At 41.0% G+C, this 20,446-nt stretch overlaps 1 protein-coding gene across 2 annotated transcripts in view; it reads left to right on the top strand.

Moving 5' to 3' along the window:
- ADAMTS20 (ADAM metallopeptidase with thrombospondin type 1 motif 20) overlaps window positions 1–20,446 on the top strand; it is a 243,701-nt gene that overhangs the window by 162,327 nt on the left and 60,928 nt on the right. For both annotated transcript variants that reach the window (XM_083182669.1, XM_083182670.1), the window contains 9 exons: window positions 573–783; window positions 3,925–4,089; window positions 6,510–6,674; window positions 8,096–8,215; window positions 8,373–8,480; window positions 8,769–8,933; window positions 9,019–9,315; window positions 10,477–10,638; window positions 13,047–13,223. In XM_083182669.1, the coding sequence (XP_083038795.1) occupies window positions 573–783; window positions 3,925–4,089; window positions 6,510–6,674; window positions 8,096–8,215; window positions 8,373–8,480; window positions 8,769–8,933; window positions 9,019–9,315; window positions 10,477–10,638; window positions 13,047–13,223 (1,570 nt within the window). The remainder of the gene's footprint in view (window positions 1–572; window positions 784–3,924; window positions 4,090–6,509; window positions 6,675–8,095; window positions 8,216–8,372; window positions 8,481–8,768; window positions 8,934–9,018; window positions 9,316–10,476; window positions 10,639–13,046; window positions 13,224–20,446) is intronic.

Here is a 20,446-nt window from a genome sequence, read left to right on the forward strand (position 1 = left end):
GGATCCAGAGGTTTGTTTCAGGCTTTCAATGTATTATGGCAAGTCAGATAAGTGAATGGGAACAGAGGGTAGACAAAGGTTACAGACCGTGCATTACGCTGTGCATCCTACAGATTGTAACCTTTGAAAAGGCTGTGGGACTTACAGTGATTAACTTATGACTTTGTACCTTGTTAAAGTTCTGGTTTTAGAATAAATTCTAAAAGATAATATACAATAAATTAGGTGATTTAAACTTTCATAGTATTTCACCTTGTTCAAATTTCTTCATAGACAATTCTTACTTAGATCATTTATTATGTCTATGTAAATAACACCTCAAAATACATTTTTGTTTTACCTTTGGATAGTTAGCTGCTTATTTATAATACTGATAAATACAATAGTAACATCAATTTACTGTATATTTATAGTTATATTATTTTTCCTGTGTTTCCAAGGTGACTCATTTTAATCTGATCACTCTGAAATTACATTCTGAAAAGTATAATATAAAATCACTAATTCTACATAGTGATGAGCATGTCCCTGGTAACGAATGATTTAGCTCTGTCTATTGGCTTATGTTGCAGGTGGTATGTTATTGGTAAAAGTGAATGTTCAGCCCAATGTGGACCTGGACATCGGTCTCTAGATGTACGTTGTATCAAATATTCCTCTACAAGAGGCTCGACTACTCCGGTGGAAGATAAGTTTTGTAACAGTCACCCCAAACCTCCAAGCCGGGAACTTTGCCATGGAGATTGTCTTTCTGCTACCTGGCGTTATTCTGAATGGACACAGGTATGTTTGCATATGTTTAATAGGGTTTTACTTTGTCTATGGTTTACCATACACAAAGGTTTGAAGACATGCATAATGAATAGTCTTACTGACAAAAATATAAATCTGCCGATGACAAAACCTCCTAATAATAAAATCGGTTTCGTTTATAACAAAATTATGTAAAGTTATATACTGTAACTTATAGCTTTATACTACATATGTTGCTAATATTAAGGAAATATCTTACAGTATGTGTACAACATGTATACTTCTTCCACACATTTCATTACATAATCTGCTTAATTATTCTTAGAAATCTTTTATAACCTGTGACTTTAGCTGTGATTTCTGTGCTGTTCAGAATTTGTACCTGGTATTTTCATGCAGTCTAGCTCTAAATGTGGAAGTGATGTTTGTGGTAAATGGGTATAAGTATTCAGAAATAGTATGTGTACATTACTTACCTAAATATACAAGTTGACAAATATATAAATGTTGAGTCTTCCATATTAAAATGGGCAAATACAGATTATTCCAAAATAATAACAATTTTTTACACGCAACTGAGATAGTGACACTTTTGCTTTTTGAATGGTTTAAAGTCCACAAACTTTGTTTCATGCAAAACATTATTAAATATGTTGTATACAATTATCTTCAGGCTGTGTGTGTATAAGGTGTATTTGCAAAACAATGAATTGTAATACCCTGTTTTGTAAGGTATTACGCCTGACTGCAGCGTACGCCAATGTATGTGATTTCACAGGCAGGACATTCCTAGGAGCCTCTGCAGCTGCCCAAAAGGCCAGGAGTATGTCACGTGACCATTGTCTGATAGTGACAGTTGGTGAGGACTGAAGGTGCCCATACACGTTACAATTATTGTATACAATATTACATCTCATCGAATCTTGGTTTTGCAATGAGATGAGATCTAGTACAAAAAGTATGTGCTGCACATACGTTTTGTACAAGATCTCATCGCAAAACCGAGATTCGATGAGATGCAATATTGTATACAATAATTGTAACGTGTATGGGCACCTTGAGAACTGTGGTGGCCATTTTGAGAGGCACCAAACCAGCCCCATAATCTTCTATGCAGACCCAGGAGGCACAGATATACAAAAGCCAGCCTCTTCGTACAGCATTACAGTGAAGGAGGGCAGACCAGGAGCCATGGCTACAGCAGAGGAGTGGCAGTGACAAGCTCCTTCCAGGTGGCTGATAGGTGGCATAGGTAATAGATAGGTCCCACAGAGAGAGGGAATGTGGCTCTGAAATCTGTAGCGCTGCCTTTACAGCACAGGTGCCTTACTATAAGAGGAGAGAAAAGGATCCTGACACCCCATACAGAGATGGAGGAGACACAGTGGGGCACAGGGATTATATCACACCCCACTACACCTGTTGACAGGACATGTGCAGTGCTGCTATCTATTTTACTACTTTGACACAGCATTCTTAAATCCCAGAGGAAAGCAGTGGCATAGTGTAAGTGCACCAACAAATAACACCTGGCCAGGTTGGACTACAGGGGAAGACTGTTTAGTATTGTGTATAATTGATGAACTATAGTTGTATAACTATTTGCAGAGCTGCAGCTTTCCTCAGATGTCTATATAATAATATTATTATGTTACATTATTGTAGCTGTGCTGGTTTCCCACTGTTCAGCATTGTAAGCTATCAAAAACAAAACAGATTCCATAGGTGTATATAGTAGTTTTCTTAAAATATATGTTTTTTTCATTATAGTGTCTAATATGCTGTTGGTAACTGTATAGATTTAAAGTTATCTATTAATCAAATAGTTTCAGCTTAGTAAATATATATAATGATACATCATTTACATAATTGTATACATAATTATACATCATTTATACATACAATTATATATAATTGTATCTACTGTGTCATTACTGTAATAAGTTTCGGGGAACCACTAGCCTCTCCGCTGTGGGCGTACAAACTCCAAGAGAAGCACCCATAACGAATTGAGAACAGTTAGCGGTACTTGTTTCCTAGCACGGCCACATATCTTGGCCATCGGGGGTAATTTGAGTGGCCTGCGACGCGACCGACGCGATGCCCCCGATTTTTCCATTGAAATGCATTGAAAACAGTGAAAAATCGGGTCGGTCGCGTCGTGTGCAGCTAAAAATGCTTAAATGGTCCAGACGCGATGCCCCCAATTTCCCCATAGGGAACAATGTTAAATGCCTCAATTTACCCGCGATGACCACGATTTCCCATAGGAAACAATGTTAAATGGATCAATTTACCCAAATCAGCATAGGAACAATAGTAAATGGGAAATCGTGGTCATCGCGGGTAAATTGAGGCATTTAACATTGTTCTCTATGGGGAAATCGGGGGCATCGCGTCTGGCCATCGCACCCGATTTTTTTAGCGGCCGCGATGGCCCCGATTTTACCCCCGATGAGCGCGATTCTGATCGGTGTGGCCGTGCTAGGAAACAAGTACCCAGTTAGCAACCCACACCATTCAATTCTCTAGAACACAATAGGGGTGTTACAGTGTTCTATGATTAGTCCCATTCCCAAGATATATCAGTATGGCATGCAAATATTCCAAACTATGGATAAATTTGATATCCAAATTATGGCGATCCCTTCGCAATAAAAATGCAGGCATGCCCAGATGTTTTCATGGAGAGTCTGTGACATCAGCTCTGATCTCGAGCAGCCAGTTTTTGTAGCAGAGCTGTGGAAGGGTCAGAGCTTCTCACATTGGCACAGAATGAAAAATCATTCATTGGTGAGCAAATTGCATATGGCTTTGCAGATAATAATGATCCATTCACAATGCTCTTGCAGATTTGCAAAGGGTGGGTTTTATTTTTGTCTGGACGACAGTTATGTAATTGTAAACAAAAACAAAAATAGGTAGATACTCTGTGCACAATTAGAGCCGCGCTTCCTACTCAGTAATGTGTGTCACCTAACACACTAATGGACAACAGCTGTGTAATTGCAGGCATCTGCAAAAGTGCAGATAAAAGATAATAATCAATAAGATTCACAGACCTTAGCCCACAGTTTAGCGGGACATAGCTCATGCGTATGCATTGCATGAAGAACCACAACAATAATGGAAGATGACACATGAATAATGATTGTTTTATGTAAATTGCAGTGTTCTCAGAGCTGTGGGAGTGGAGTTCAGAAAAGAGAAGCATATTGTATGAGCAACTTTGGGCATCGTTTGGCTGACAGTGAATGCAAGGAGGAGCATAAAATTGTAACCCAAATCTGTAGCGACCATTTGTGCCCTGTTTGGATTACCAGTGAGTGGAGTGAGGTAATATGTAAATGAATGTTAAACTAAACCTTAAAAGTGAAAAATACTATTTATTTTACTAACGGAGATACCATCTTAACAGGAAAATGTGTCACATCATGTGCTCACTTAGGCCCTAATTCAGGCTGGCTCTGTAAGCTATGTACATCTAAGTTTATGGAGCACCTGCCCACCGCCCAGCCAAATATCCACCACCCTCCCCTTTGCCACCCAATCCCCTTGGTACCGTGTGAGGGGATGTGTAACGAGAACACATCCCCTAGCATGCCTCTGCTAGCAGGAGAAATCCTTCGGTGGTTGCTGAACATCTAATGACTTCTCCTGCCTTCGCAAATAAAAGTCACTCTCAACTGACTTTTATTTACAAGTGCTAGGAAGAAGATGGAGCGGGCTGCTGATGTCCTGTGTGATGATGTCCAAACACACAACTTGAGCACATGATGAGGGGCTATGATCGCTGGTAATTACAACAATCCCTGGATAATCCTCAGAATGCTCCAGAGGCTGTAAAGGCTGCGGTGTACACACTGTAGGTGTCCTAGGGAAGCTCTGGTGGCACTGACTGCAGGTTGCTGTTTCAGACACCCCGCTTGCCAGATGCAAGGAACATGGGGCAGAGGCCCACCGATCTCTGCTCTCTGTGTGGAAGCACCTCTTGTTAATCCCTAATTAATGCACTGGTTGCTAATTACAAGTAGAAATTGGATGTTTGGTTTAGGTGTATTTTTGCTAATGCATAGTGATATCTGTATTGTATTGTTTTTTTTTACCCAATACCTACTACGTAACCAATTATGTTATAGTTTTTAGGCCCATTTTTGCATAGAAATTTTGAATCCACTGATCTATAAGTAGCAAATATCATAATTTCCAAGAATAAAGACACTTTTTGTTAGCATAATTTGAAGCTAAATTATAGGAAAAAGTAAAAAATAAAAACATACGACTTAAGAAAACATCCATGTGGCAGCATTGGGATTTCAAAGCATTTACATTTACATAGTGGTGAGTGAGCATTTCTTTGCTGTTCAGATTAGAAAAATGCAAATGTGGGTGGGGGAGTGGTTGGTGCGGGGTTGGCGCAGGTGGGAGATGGTGTCCGGTGGTGCTGTGGGTGTGGGAGGGTGCAGGTGTGCTGCATGTGTTGGAGTTGAACTTGTGGGGGTGCTTTGGCTGGGAGAGGGGCGGGTGCAGGCGGTCAAGTTGTTGGTGTGGGTGCGGTGGTGTTGTGGGCGGGTGAGGGTCAGTTGTGGGGGTACTGCTGGTGTGTGAGGGTAGGGTGCAGGTGATCCGTGTGTGTGGGTATACTGCATGCGCAGTAGGTGCGGTTGCAGGAGTGTCGGGGGGTGCAGTGTTACTGCGGATTTGAGAGGTGCGGGTGTGTATTGGTATTGATAGTTTCCACATGAGCAAACAGCCTACCTACCCTCCTATTACCGGCAGCACTATCAGTAGGACAACACCCACCCCCAGGTGTTCCTGGTGCCGCCTGAATCCCAGACAACCACCGTCCTTCATGTAAACCCTGATCCTGCACCTCCACCACTGTTAGCATTATACCACCATGCAGCAGGCACAGCCCCACTCCATGTGTACTGGCCCCACCGGCTCAGCTCGTCCTCGGTGTGTCCCGCTCCCCGTTGTAAGTAACACAGCCAGCACCGACCGCAGCACACACACTTCTGGGTCCGACACTCCAGAGTGCGGCAGCATGGGAAGAGGGGGCGGGGGGATCAGGCGGGTAAATCCAGCACTGGCCGCAGCACGCAGAGGTATATGTGAGTGGCGGTGGGTGACTCTGCTGATGGTGGGTATATTGTCCAGGTGTGCTGTACTTTAAAGGGCAGGCCAGATCTGTGTATTGCTGGGCTCTGTGTATAACGCTGGAAGGAGGGCGGAGTTCACTGTGTAACTCTGCCAAGCGTTTTACACACAGTGAGTGACAGATCTGGCTAAATATATATGAGATATCAACTATCTTCCATTCTGATAAGCTCCTGAAACATCTCCATAAATGTGGCTAATATTACTGCTTTATATGCCAACTTGTATTGTAGGATTAATCAATTCCTTATAACAGCAGTATATGAAACTAAGGGACAGATTCAGGATGAGTTGCACATGGCAAGACCGGCCCTGCTCTTTGGGCCCCACCTTGTAATATGACCGCAAAATTTTGAGAGCACATCGCTATTGTGCAAGTGCTACACTACTTCACTATATATCAAAGCATTTGCACATCACAGGCTGCCTGGTTACAGAGGCTGTGTTTAATGCCCCCCCCCCCCCCGCATGGTTCCGACATGCCTTGATTGCCCAGACCGCAACACAAAATTGTGCACGCACGATCTGCAATTTTTGGCAATTTGTGTGCCATACTGAATCAGGGCCTAAATTCTTCTTTTGGTTGTGTTGCTTAGTGCCATGTGACATGTGGAAAAGGAACCAGGCGTCGGCATGTGGCATGCAAGTTAAATGATGAGCAAGTGAAAGATAATTATTGTGATCCAAACAACAAGCCAGAATCGGCCATTTCATGTGAGCTGCAACAATGTGCGTATTGGCATATAGGACCCTGGGGACCAGTAAGTATAAATCAATTCTGTGCACAGCAAATTTGTTTTTGCCAACACTAAATTATTAGACGATATTTTCCTTTACATATGTATTCTTCATATTGTGTAATTTGATATATTTTTTTAATGCAAAATATATATGAGTGTTTACAATTTATCCCATACACTTTAATGTGGACCATGTACCACACAAACATCATGAAACGCCAGAATATCAGAATCTGAAGTGATCAGGTGTGGAAAACACCAAATTACACATTACTGTCATACGCAATCATGGGTTGTTAACTATTGTGTAATGAAAACTGTAATTGCAAGGACACTTTTTAGAATATGGCAATATATGATCAACCATAATATTATTCTATACAGCATATTTCTGTTTACATGTTGCTAACCTGTAGTTCCAGGCCCTCTAACTTGTCCCAATCAGAGCAGTGGCAGAGAACAATACACAATTGTAAAGGAATAACTTGCAGACATATTGTAATGGGAGTGCAGAGTGACATACAATGGTCAGATCATCAGATGCACTGGAGGACACTTACAGTATGAGCAGGGGGGGGGGGGGGCTGGTTGGTATGTAGTAATATAGCAAGCAGGCTACAGAGATGTGCAGAGTGAGGTCATATGTCCGATCAGGTCAGTACACAGTAATATCATATAGCCAAGTGGGGATTACAGTACACAGCCAATTGAGGACAGATATACTGTACAGGTCAATCACCAACACTAAATACTATTTGAAGTGCATAGCTCACTAGTTTGTTAGTAATACCAGAGCAAATAGTTTAACCACACACCAGACATTATTGTGCCCTGGTTATGAAACAACTCCTGTTTCACTACCACTACCCACCTAGAGAGTACAATAGATTTATCATATTCTGCTTTAACTTCACTACTGTTGTTTAATAATACTCAGAAATATCAGGCATATTTCTATTGAAAACCAGTACTTATAATTTAGTTTATAGTGAAAAAAGGCATAGGGACATACTGCACAGTGACTTATCCCGAGTGTGTACAAATTCCTATGTGATCACCACATTTAACTAATTAGCTATTCCTTTTCTCCTTTGTACTGTTTTGTACATTTGTCTATCTGTCCATGGAAGCCACAGTAGATAGCATTGGGGGAGCATTTAACCTACCTTTATTTCAATTGGTTATAAAGTACCCAAGTTTATTCATCACTTCTCTTCACTTTCATTTCTAAGCTCACTTGGTGAACATAGTTGGATCTTGACTTTAAGTCTGTTCGCTTTTCAAATAGTGATATTCAATTAACCCAGTTCTTGTGCTAAGCTTTCTGAACGTTTCATTCTATCCATGTGCTGCAACAAAAATTTTGTTGTAGCCCTTTTTTTTGAAGGTGGAAATAGGAAAATTAAGCCATATTTGAATAATAAACACATATGTCTTAACAGTGTTCCGTTACCTGTGGACTTGGGTACCAATTACGCACAGTAAAATGTAGTGCAGCATCATATGGGACTGCTCTGGATGAACGTGAATGCAATGCAGCTTCCCGTCCGACAGATAGCCAGGTTTGTGTCTTGATTTCTACAGTAATGAACAAGTTGCATTTCTAGAGTATATGTTATTGAAAAGTAATCATTACTATTGGTACCTTTTTAATTTCAGTTTATTTCTGGCTTTTTGAACTCTTTACAAATCATATTAATGTTGATCTCCTGTCTGCAGAATTGTGAACGGCTTCCTTGCCCAAAACATTCCCATGTATCACAAACTATCTCTCCAGTTGATCAAATGCAGAAGAATGCACAGTGGCGATATGGGTCATGGACACCAGTAAGTGTCTTACAATCTTTGTTTAGTCTACAAAACACAATTACAAGAAATGTCTGTTCACCCATGTACTTGCATAATCTTTTATTGAGATTTTCATTATTTGTCATGTTATTATGTTAAGATCAAGTTCAAGTCATTTTCTGAAATATGTTAATGGTGTACAAAACCTTTTTTTTTAAATAAAGATACTGCTGCACAATACAAATGAACGCAAACAGAATAATGAATTTTGAGACCAGCTGAAAGCATAACACGTGTAATCACTATGCATTTTTTGTGATATGTCAGTGTTCTGCTTCTTGTGGAAGAGGTAAACGTGCTCGCTATGTGAGCTGTAGAGATGCATTTGGTGGAGTAGCTGATGAATCATTCTGTGCCCATTTATCACGCCCATCTGAAATTTCTATCTGTTTCACATCTTGTGGAGAATGGCAATCTGGGGACTGGTCTCCTGTAAGTATTAATAGTGGTCTAAACATGATCTTAATAATCTGTTCAGTTCCCACTGATTTTTGAATACTTATTTTTGATTAACCAGTGTCCAGTATCTTGTGGAAAAGCAATTGTTATAAGACAGGTTGTCTGCACAAGTTACCATGAAAGGATTGAGGATGAAAACTGTGATCCGGACAACAGACCTATTAAAGAGCAAGAGTGCAATTTGGCACCATGTCAAACATTCAACCACTTTCCTGGTAATCATGACCATCCGCTGGGATTTCCACAGCCAGAAATACCATATAAATATAGAGAATATGACATAAGCAACAAGGTCAACCAACGAAACAATCCTTCATTCCGCGGGAACCAATGGAGAACTGGGCCATGGGGAGCAGTAAGTAATGTTTCATGTTTAAGTCTTGAAAGCAGAACTACATTTTGAGTGTTCTTATTTCTAACAACAAAACGGTTGTTTGCTTTTTTTAAATAAAGCTCTTAATAATCAAAATAGAGTGGATTAGCACAGTGGACTCCTTTGTGCTGTTAGAAAAACAAGACTATATGATTTCCATAAACTGTAGACATAATAATGATTTTTATGAACACTGTTTGGGTTGCATTAATTGACATAATATTCTCTCTTAAAGTCTGTGTCTAAGTGAGCATGTTAAAACATATTTAACAAAATAATACTAGTAAACCTATATTTAATCCATACAAATTGCCATAAATTAATCTATTCAATTGTTCTTAATACATTTTTGTATGAAAAAAAGAAAACCAGGGTACCGCACAATGTTTTGCTTCGGTCTATTCAATTATGCCTATTGTTTTTTTTAGCGAAACCTACCCTGTTTTTGTTTCTCCCCTACCGTGTTTTTGTTTTTTGTTTTTGTTTGTCCCATCTTCAGTAGATATCCCATTTTAGTAAATTTACCCTATAGGATCCAGGATAAACTCTTGGATGTTTGTGTGTTTGAAAAACATGGTGCTAATTGCCTCTGATATGCAAAACAAAAATCTTCAATAATGGGCGACATCATAAATATCCTCAAGGGCTCAAGTGCGGCTAATTGAATACCAGCCTAGGTGCATTAATATCAGGCCTGTTGCCAGACGGTCATGGATTCAAATTAACTAATGTAGAGAAAGATTTTCCTTCTACTCGGACAGTCGGAAACTAGTGTGCTTTTTGTAATGATGTTTTATCACATAAAGATCTATCTTTCTCCCCCCCCCCCCCCCCCCAGGATAATAAAAGGGTAAAACTGATGCTGCACATGTATAGTATACACTCATATATAACTAGTAAGTCCGCTCGAAGCAAAAGCTTCTATAGCTAGTCTGCTACCTTCTGTGTTTGCGCATGTGAGAGAGAGAGATGTAGTGTTTCGGAGACTCACAGACACTAGACATATATGATAATATAATTTCTTCTGTATGTTTTTCTGTTATCCAAACTTTTTACATATTGGTTCCATTTATATTTTCTATGCTAAGTTCTATTCACATGTTCAAAGTTATAATGTTCCCAATTTTCTGTAACCTTAACTAGTGTTCAAGCACATGTGCAGGTGGGTTTGAGCGCCGTGTTGTGGTGTGTCAGGATGGTGAAGGAAGGATTAGTCATTTTTGTGATGAAGCATCCAGACCTGAGGAATCTAGACATTGTGATTCTGGACCTTGTCCTCGTTGGAATTATGGAAGCTGGGGAGAGGTAAGAAGTAATAACTGTACTTACAGTGAATTCTGCCCTAGATAAAATCCAGATGAATGTTTGCCTTTTTTTCTATTAAGAAATGGAAGCCAGCAGGCCAGTTTTTTCTGGACAGACTTTTTTTAATCAAGAAAATTATACCCAGTTCTACCAGCACTTCCAAACACAATAATAATGCTACACATAGGGAAAAGGTTAATACAGCCCTGTCTTGACATTCGATAGTTCCTTTTCGAAAGGTTCGAATAACTTCATAAACCATGGCTCTCATATAGTGTAGAGAACATGCAAGTTAAGATAAAGAGCCTTATAGTATAGTAAATTTAATTGACAATGATATGTCCAGTAAAATCACATAAGAATGTACTGTACAGGGTTCTTGACAGAAGCTAAACACAAAACAATTACCAGCAAGTTATTAGAACTAATCCACAGTAGTTCTCCAAAAGTTATTATAAGGTCACCAGGAGGCCCCCCAGGTTGATGTCCTGTGTCTATCTTGTGCTGGAATAGAATCCTCTCCAATCTGCAGTCTATGCTGTTATTACAATGGCTGCTGCTTTTCGGTTCCTACTGGAGTATTTTTCAATGCTGTATGTCTGTTTTCCGTGGAGAAAATTTTTTGTTCTTCCCCACCACTAATAGTGGGCACGCTCTAATAAGTGATTATTAGAGCAACACCATTCACTATAATTACTCATTGGCTTAAGCGGTTATGTGATTAGAAACAATAGAGTTAGAGCAGTCCCTTTTCCAGGATGTCCTTGCAAAACTTCAGTAGCAACAGCGATATGAGAAAACTTACATTTCTAGAGGAAAGTATATATTTAGGTACTCTTTACCTAGAAGGGTGCCCACGATTTTGATCGTGGGCATCGTAAGGTAAAAAAAATTGCGTCGGTCGCATAGCATGCGATGCGACCGACGCGATTAGCGCGATTTCCCATAGGGAACAATGTTAAATGTCCCAATTGACCCGATTTTCCATAGGGAACAATGTTAAATGGCCCACAGAGGCCAAATAGGCACCCTGAAGTGTGAAATGGCCCCCCCAATTGTTAACGCCACCCCACGATCAACGTCAACCCGAAGCATGGCGAGCAAGCCCACGGACACCTTCACAGGTATACGCGTCCCCTCGCGGGCTTCACAGGTGTCCGCGTCCCCTCGCGGGGTTCGTTGCGCTCGCCATGCTTCGGGCTCGGTGGCTCGCTGCGCTCGCCACACTTTCTATTCTCAACTCCACGCCGACGTGGACAGTGGGGTATGAAAAGATCGGAGGACGCGTACCGCCGCCGCTCACGGGCTCGCTGCGCTCGCCACGCTTCGGGTTGACGTTGATCGTGGGGTGGCGTTAACAATTGGGGGGGCCATTTCACACTTCAGGGTGCCTATTTGCCCTCTGTGGGCCTTTTAACATTGTTCCCTATGGAAAATCGGGTCAATTGGGACATTTAACATTGTTCCCTATGGGAAATCGCGGTAATCGCGTCTGTCGCATCGCATGCGATTTTTTGGTACATGCGATGGCCGCGATAGGCTCCCTTCTAGGTAAAGAGTACCTATATTTATTATAGCACTGGTGAAGGGACTGCTCAACCTTTTCTCTTTTCATTGTATCTTTCTGGGTATAGAGGTTTACCCTCAGAGTGTGCCCTATCTGGCAGCTGCATCATGCGCATTGTTGTGAATTGTTTACATTTTTTTACATCAATGGTCTTTAGACTCCCATCGGGGGCTTAAGTGTCTTACATCTCCACATAATGCATTACGACTTTAAAGGGGGCATTATCATGTGTCTGGGGGGAGCTTAGGTCAGCAACACTGAGGGGGAATTACAGGGAGGATATGGAGAGGTACACAGAGTGGGGAGTTACAGGTAGAGTGAGGCCCTTGTTTGTACACTCTCTAATGTATTTGTATCTCGGAATTATGGTCTCCATGACTGGCAACAATACTGTAGAGGAGGCCATACCAATGACCTACACAGTGGCATTATTACTTCTTTTGTTCCCCGCTAAGGATTCCTGTTTTTTTTTATGCAACCAAACATCTTATTTGCCTTTCTCATTGCTTCCTTGCATTGCTTTCCTGCCTTTAAGTCACTTCAAATAGTGACTCCTAAATCCCTTTTCTCCTTAGTAGTTTGCATTATACCTGGTGCAAATGATTTTTGGTGTAACTACTTGAATGAAGAATGCTGCATGGCCTGCAATTCCATAGATACTCCTGCCCTTAACTTTGCATAAACTTTACTTCCTATTTTATGGCTCTTTAACCAGAAATGTAGATAATTCTTTTTCACCTCTAGTTGTGTATTGTTTGTCATCTCCTGCGAGTATTCTAAGTGTGTGTAATTTTTTTAGTAACTACAACATTAACTTTGGAATTCTATCTTTCAATTACAGTGTACAAAGACATGTGCAGGTGGAATGAGAACAAGACTGGTAATATGCCAGCTGACACATGGACAAGTTCTGGATGACCAGAACTGTGAAATCCTTGATAAGCCACCAAATGTGTCTCAGTGTAACACTCACACATGCCCTGCTGATGCTTCTTGGCATCCAGGACCATGGAAATCGGTACGATAGCATATTTACATTATTTCTATGGAACATTTTATGTACAACTTGCAAACAGATGACTGGTGTACAGTATGATTATTTAAAGCAAGTATATTTATTTTAAATAATATATTCAGACTTTTGGGCATTCATGTGTAAAAATGTATGTATATATAGCTACATGGACTTGTTTTAAAACCATTCAGCACTTGTAAATGTTAATATTTAGTTACATTTAAATAACATCCATATAGTTAATGTGTAGGCTAGAGGGATACAATACAATGATTTATTTTAAATCTATGGGTGAGATTTAATAGGATGAGAGTTTCAGAAAGTGAGAGATTTGGTGAGAAATCTCCAGTTTTATTAAAGGGGCAATCATCAACACTGCAAAACCAGTTTGATTTTGCAGTGTGATTGATTGCCGCTTTAAAAAAACTGGAGATTTCTCACCAAATCTCTCACTTTCTGAAACTCTCATCCTATTAAATCTCATCCTAGGTCCTTATTTGAAGATATTAATTAGCAATCATGTCGGAAAATAAACCGTAATTCTGTGTAATAAATCTAGTGCGGCACATATACATACTACACAATTCTTTACACACAATTTTTCACACTTAATGCAATATTTGTATAACTGTTGTTAAATAAGACAAATGTGAAAATTCTTCTCTGACTTACAATAATTTCATTTTTAATTTAATTAATTTTCATTTAAAATGTATTTATTTCATGGCAAAATCTAGGGTGAAAATTGGGAACATTTTGCAAATATATAATAACATGCAAAGGCAGTTTCTAGACAATATGGCTCCCAGTCTGAACATTAAAAAAATGTGACACCCCCACCCCTCCCCCACTGCAGGTGCCCCGTGCAAATGCATGAGTTGCCCAGCCCTAGAATTGGTCCTGGTAACATGGGGAAGGGAATAAAAGTTAGTTAGCCATAATTATATGTGGATGAAAATAGTATTAATTTTAAATACATGAACAATCATATCCCTGTCTGCATTTTAGAAAAAACAGTATTATATTTAGTTATTTATCTTTTCTACAGTACATGCTTCACAACATGCAGGGTATATAAGTACTGTATATTGAAATTAATTATACAAAGTAATATGCAGAACACAAAAAAACAAAAATAAAAAACCTGGGGCGAAATGTAATAGGGTGTGATTTTTGGACATGTGCGATTTTGGGTCAAAAACGGCCGAAATCGCACATTTTCCGAAAATCGCACATTTAATAGGTTGAAAATCGCGGTAAAAAATCGCACTTTTTACCGCGAAATCGCACTTTTAGAAGTGCGATTTTTAGTCACATTTCAATTCGCATCCAGATGTTTTCCCATTATAAAGTATACAACTCGCAAATGTAATAGGGTGTGATTTTTGGTAAATGTTACCAAAAATCGCAAAAAAAATAGACCAGGTTCTGACAGGCGAATTTGACAGAACCATGCACAGATCATTGAGATCTGTGCATGGTCCTGTTAATAAAAATGTGTAAAAGTGTTTTTATAAAAAAAAAACGGCGTAGGGTCCCCCTCCTAAGCATAACCAGCCCCGGGCTCATTGAGCCGGACCTGGTTCCAAAAATACGGGGGGACAAAAAGCATAGGGGTCCCCCGTATTTCTGAAACCAGCCCCGGACTCTTGGACCGGTCCTGGTTCCAAAAATACGGGGGACAAAAAATCTGGGGTCCCCCGTATTTTGAAACCAGCACCGGGCTCCAACAGCCCATGGTGTCATGCCACAGCCGGGGGACACTTTTTATACAAGGTCCCCCGGCCAAAACATGAGCACCGTGGCTGGTCAGCCTTGGACGGGGTACCTGGAGGAGTGGGGACCCCCCCAATAAAGGGGTCCCCCCCCCCCAGGCTTCACCCGTCCAGGGCTGAAGCCCGGGGCTGTCACCGGCGTCCGTGGCCAGTGGACGCCGGCCTGATAGGGTTAAATCGATCATACTTACATTGCTTTTTACCGGAGAACTACAAGTGCCAGCAGACCTCCCCCGCATGCTGGGACTTGGAGATACACAAGTCCCAGCATGCGGGCATTAATGGGCCCGCTGGGACTTGTAGTCCACCTGTAAAAAGAATGTTTATAAAAAACACACACAGAGAGAAGTAAAAGTTTATTACACACACCTCACTTTTACACCAGCGTTACTTACCATTCCTGGATCCAGCACTGGTCTGGCTGCTTTACAGCCGGCTCCCCCCGCACTGACAGGCAGCGGGGAGAACCGGCTTTCTCCGTTGCCTCTAACAGCTTCTGTAGCGCTGTTCCAGCGCTACAGAGGCTGAGAGCGCGATTGGCCGATACGTCTCCATGGAGACGCATAGCTCAGCCAATCAGGACTGAGCTATGCGTCTCCATGGAGACGTATCGGCCAATCGCGCTCTCAGCCTCTGTAGCGCTGGAACAGCGCTACAGAAGCTGTTAGAGGCAACGGAGAAAGCCGGTTCTCCCCGCTGCCTGTCAGTGCGGGGGGAGCCGGCTGTAAAGCAGCCAGACCAGCGCTGGATCCAGGAATGGTAAGTAACGCTGGTGTAAAAGTGAGGTGTGTGTGTGTAATAAACTTTTACTTCTCTCTGTGTGTGTTTTTTATAAACATTCTTTTTACAGGTGGACTACAAGTCCCAGCGGGCCCATTAATGCCCCGCATGCTGGGACTTGTGGTTCTCCAAGTCCCAGCATGCGGGGGAGGTCTGCTGGCACTTGTAGTTCTCCGGTAAAAAGCAATGTAAGTATGATCGATTTAACCCTATCAGGCCGGCGTCCACTGGCCACGGACGCCGGTGACAGCCCCGGGCTTCAGCCCTGGACGGGTGAAGCCTGGGGGGGGGACCCCTTTATTGGGGGGGTCCCCACTCCTCCAGGTACCCCGTCCAAGGCTGACCAGCCACGGTGCTCATGTTTTGGCCGGGGGACCTTGTATAAAAAGTGTCCCCCGGCTGTGGCATGACACCGTGGGCTGTTGGAGCCCGGTGCTGGTTTCAAAATACGGGGGACCCCCAGATTTTTTGTCCCCCGTATTTTTGGAACCAGGACCGGTCCAAGAGTCCGGGGCTGGTTTCAGAAATACGGGGGACCCCCGTATTTTTGGAACCAGGTCCGGCTCAATGAGCCCGGGGCTGGTTATGCTTAGGAGGGGGAACCCCACGCCGTTTTTTTTTTTTACTTTTTTTTTTTTTGCACAAAATCGCATTTATGAAAATGCGCACATTTTCATGACTGAAAATGCGCACATTTTCATGACTAAAAATCGCCCGAAATCGCGGCAAATCGCATTTTTTGCCGCTAATTCGCATCTCATTACATATGCGAATTCGCGGCAAAAAATGCCATTTTTAAAGGTGCGATTTCTGGCGAGTTTGGAACTCGTCCAAAAATCACACCCTATTACATTTCGCCCCTGTTCTCTAGACTCCAAGGGGCCAATTTAACACTATTATCTGATAATGATCTGTATGTTGGTTCTATATATGAATAAGTATTAAGATCAAAAGTCTGCGCAAGTCTCCTCTCCACAATTTTTTTTTAGAATACTAGCTGACCGAGTAAGAAAATACGGGATTTGGTCACTAGGTCTACAATCATTAGGTCTACACCACAGTCAAAAGGTCACCATGGTGTTTTTCGTGTTTATTCTGAGCCGACATGTGTCGTCAGGTGGTATGTCATGCCGTACCATCCACTAGGGCGTGTTGGGAGAATAAAATAGTGTGCTGAGCATAACGAGGCACTGTTCCTGAAGCATGGCGAGCGCAGCAAGCCATTCGTTGGGACACGGTGCACATTTTTAGTGTCCATATTGACTGTGTTGGCATTCAAGTAAAAAAATGCAAAAGACCCCATGTTGACCTTTTGACAGCTGACCTTCCCCATGTCGACATAATGCTTGTGTCAACCTAATGACTCTGTCGACCTAACCCAGGTTGACTATCTAGTGGTGTTGACTAATGCTTGTTGACCAAGATGTCTATCCAAGGATTCATACCCGAAAATACTTACTGCTTTGCTGCCCAGTTTTCAGTCGCACCCTGGCAATTTATTGGTATAGTTTGTGCATTCTACTATTATTAAGCATTAATTAGGATTTATTTTGTGTCTGTTTACACCAAATTGTAATTTTACCACTCCAATGTTAGATTAACAACTATATAGGTCTCCTTTAATATGAGGGAGGTTCAATAAATATGGTAACAAAACCTTTGATTGTGTAGGTTCATTCAACCTGTATTTTTATGTGTAATCAAAATGATGGCCTTTGGTACAGTTTATTTTTCCTTATAGACCCCATTCTTGTCTAAGTATTCCAATAGTCCACCAAGGCATCTATCCCAGCATAGAATAAATGAATGATAAGTCCCTGAAGCCAGGACATGATGGCATGCTGATCTTCATTATCACTTGCAAATCACCTTCCACCATGGTGCTTCTTCAATGGTCCAAAGATATTGAAATAACTAAGGGTCATGTCAGGACTGGGAGAGTGGTCAGGTACCTCACAATAGTACAACTGTAACTGCTCACATGTGTGGTTGCCTGAGTGTTGGCTGGCATTATAGTGCAGGCAGTACAATGTCTGTAGCAAACTGCTCTCACATTAGGGGGAAGCATCCATACCTTAACAAGTTGAATTTCAGCTGCTGATGTGTATTTTAACTTATTACACTAAACAAGTCTAATCGTTTTAAAACTAGAGAGACATGCAATCTGCACCAGACTTCACATCATGCAGATTGGAGAGTCCTATTGTAATGGTGTATACACACGGTGAGATGTGCCTTGAGATGCGATCCCCAATATGAGCAGATCGGATCGCAAGGCACATCCGATTTGCATACAATCTGGACTATATAGTGCAGATCTGCACTATATAGTCAAGGCAGCCAAGACTTTCTGGCTTGCGATACGTGAACGCGCATCGGGATCGGGATAGCAAGGGTTAAAACCCTTGCGATCTGCATCCAATGCCGATCCGATGCCGATCCGATGTTGACTATATCATCAACATCGGGAAGGCAAATTGTACCGTGTGTACACACTATAAGACTACAGTGTTTCAGTCATGGATAGCTGTTATGGCATTGAGACTGCGTGAGGCATATTTCCACTATCATTACCTGAGCGACAATTGAATAAGCTATTGTAATCTCAGTGGTCAAAAATATATTTAGCATTATAAAATATTAAATGGTTACTGATTGGGTTGCATTGCTCCAAGACCACTATTTTTGCAATCCAAAGCAAGAACTTTATTTTAATATTTTAGTAAATTGTTCGCCTATAATGTTTACATGACTTTTTTGTTTAGCCTATACATAAATACATTTCAGTGAGGCCTTTCAATGAAAGCAAGTGAAAAGGGTATATTTTAAGAAAATAATAAATCTAAAGATAGTATTTATTTCAATCTTCATTTTAAAGTAACCATGAGCAAGCCTTCTGGTTTGGTTTTCAGATGTGAATCCCTCCTGGGTACTACAATACATAAACTGTAATATTTCCTGCAAAAGCTATTGGCTGATCATCATCCAGTAACACTCCTCTTTAGGTTATTTCCCATGCAGTACTATAAGCGCGGATGCTTGATTAACATCTTGTGCTAACTGAAGGCAAGACAACTTACGCTGAGTTCCTCAGTTCAAATGTAAATGTTTATTTGCACTTAAGTTATTATCGATAGTTTTATTAGGTCTATCAACTTGAAATTTTTACTTTTTACATTTTTTTATTTAAGAAATGTGTTTTATTGTCCTGCCATGTGTTCTGGTTCAGCTTAGATGAAACCCTATTAACTGCATAACACAGTCCTTTACCAGCAGTGAGTATAGTCCTGGTTTTATTTATTGGATTAGTGCTTGTTTGGCTATATAGTCTACTTAGCAATTACATGTGGTCAAGCCTCTATATTATTTATATTTACCTACGAATTAGGAAACAGAGTAATTTTATCAGTCTTGAATACTGCTGTTCTTTTTGCTTCCACACTTAAGGGGATATTCAATCTGGGATTCCGACTGTTGGAAACATCCCTGCAGTCGGAATCCTGGTCCGTTTTCGTTTCGTTCCATTCAACTGTAATTGGACAGCCACAATTCAATATCGAGTTTTGGAGACTCTGCAGATCGGCATGTTGTCAAAATAACTTGTTTAAAAGTTGACTCTGTTTTGTCGGAAACTGCCTTCAATGCTGTGGTAATGTGAACATTGAATATACAAGGGCCAGTGCGCGCTGGCGGAGAGGGACTCCATTAAACTGGGACGCACTTGCGTCTCACGCGCACGCGCATCCCAGTTTCTCGGCAGCTGGACGGGACTCTGCCCATCTCAGCTTCAAGGAGACAGGCAGGATTAGGGAGGGTCGGGGCAGCGAGGGGGACCGTCATTGGTGGCGGGGAGCTCAGTTGGCGGGGCTGGCGATAGAATTGCCAGCCAAGCTGAATAGTGCCACATCTGTAGAAACTAATTAGACTTTTGTAATCATTTTATAGAATGTACTAAATTAATTATACAGTGTAGTAGCTGGAATATGTTATGTCTACAATCATATATAAGATGTGACTTGTGTAAATTGCTAAATCACAACGTAAAATACCTTGAAAAAGTATGGCTGATAGGATAGACCATACTCTCTGAGCCATTAAGCCCCACCACTCATGCAATAATGGCAAAAACTGTGTAATCTATTAAGAGGGAGTGGGGCCAAAATGAAGCAATGTTATAATAATCATATATTATTGGCCCTGCACCCTCACTATAGGCATGCAATTTATGGCATTAATCCAGGAGAGTAGATCATTTTGCACTAACATAGTCAAAAAAATCTCTAGCTTAAGCTTTCAAATCTGCACTTGCTTTTAAAATTATAAAAAAAAAAAAACAATAGTTTTAAAAATATTATTTGGATGGCAAAGGCCGTTGAAGTGTATACAGGTTGAGTATCCCGTATCCAAAATGCTCTGGACCAGGAGAATTTTGGATAACGGATTATTCCGTATTTCGGAATATTTTTTTTTTTTTAACAACTTTTTTATTAAGTCAAAGCATCATTTCATAACAAAACATATTGCTGAACATTCAGGCATTTGTTACAGATATAGAGCATTCAAATACATGAGGTAAGATTGAGTTACATTTTAGACATAGGTTTCCGTATTTTTAGAACATGTATACAGGATGTCTATTTTAGCATAAAAGGGGAGCTTCTTATTCTATGA

The sequence above is a fragment of the Crinia signifera genome, chromosome 4 (assembly GCF_055691185.1).
Source record: "Crinia signifera chromosome 4, ASM5569118v1, whole genome shotgun sequence".
Lineage (NCBI taxonomy): Eukaryota > Metazoa > Chordata > Amphibia > Anura > Myobatrachidae > Crinia > Crinia signifera.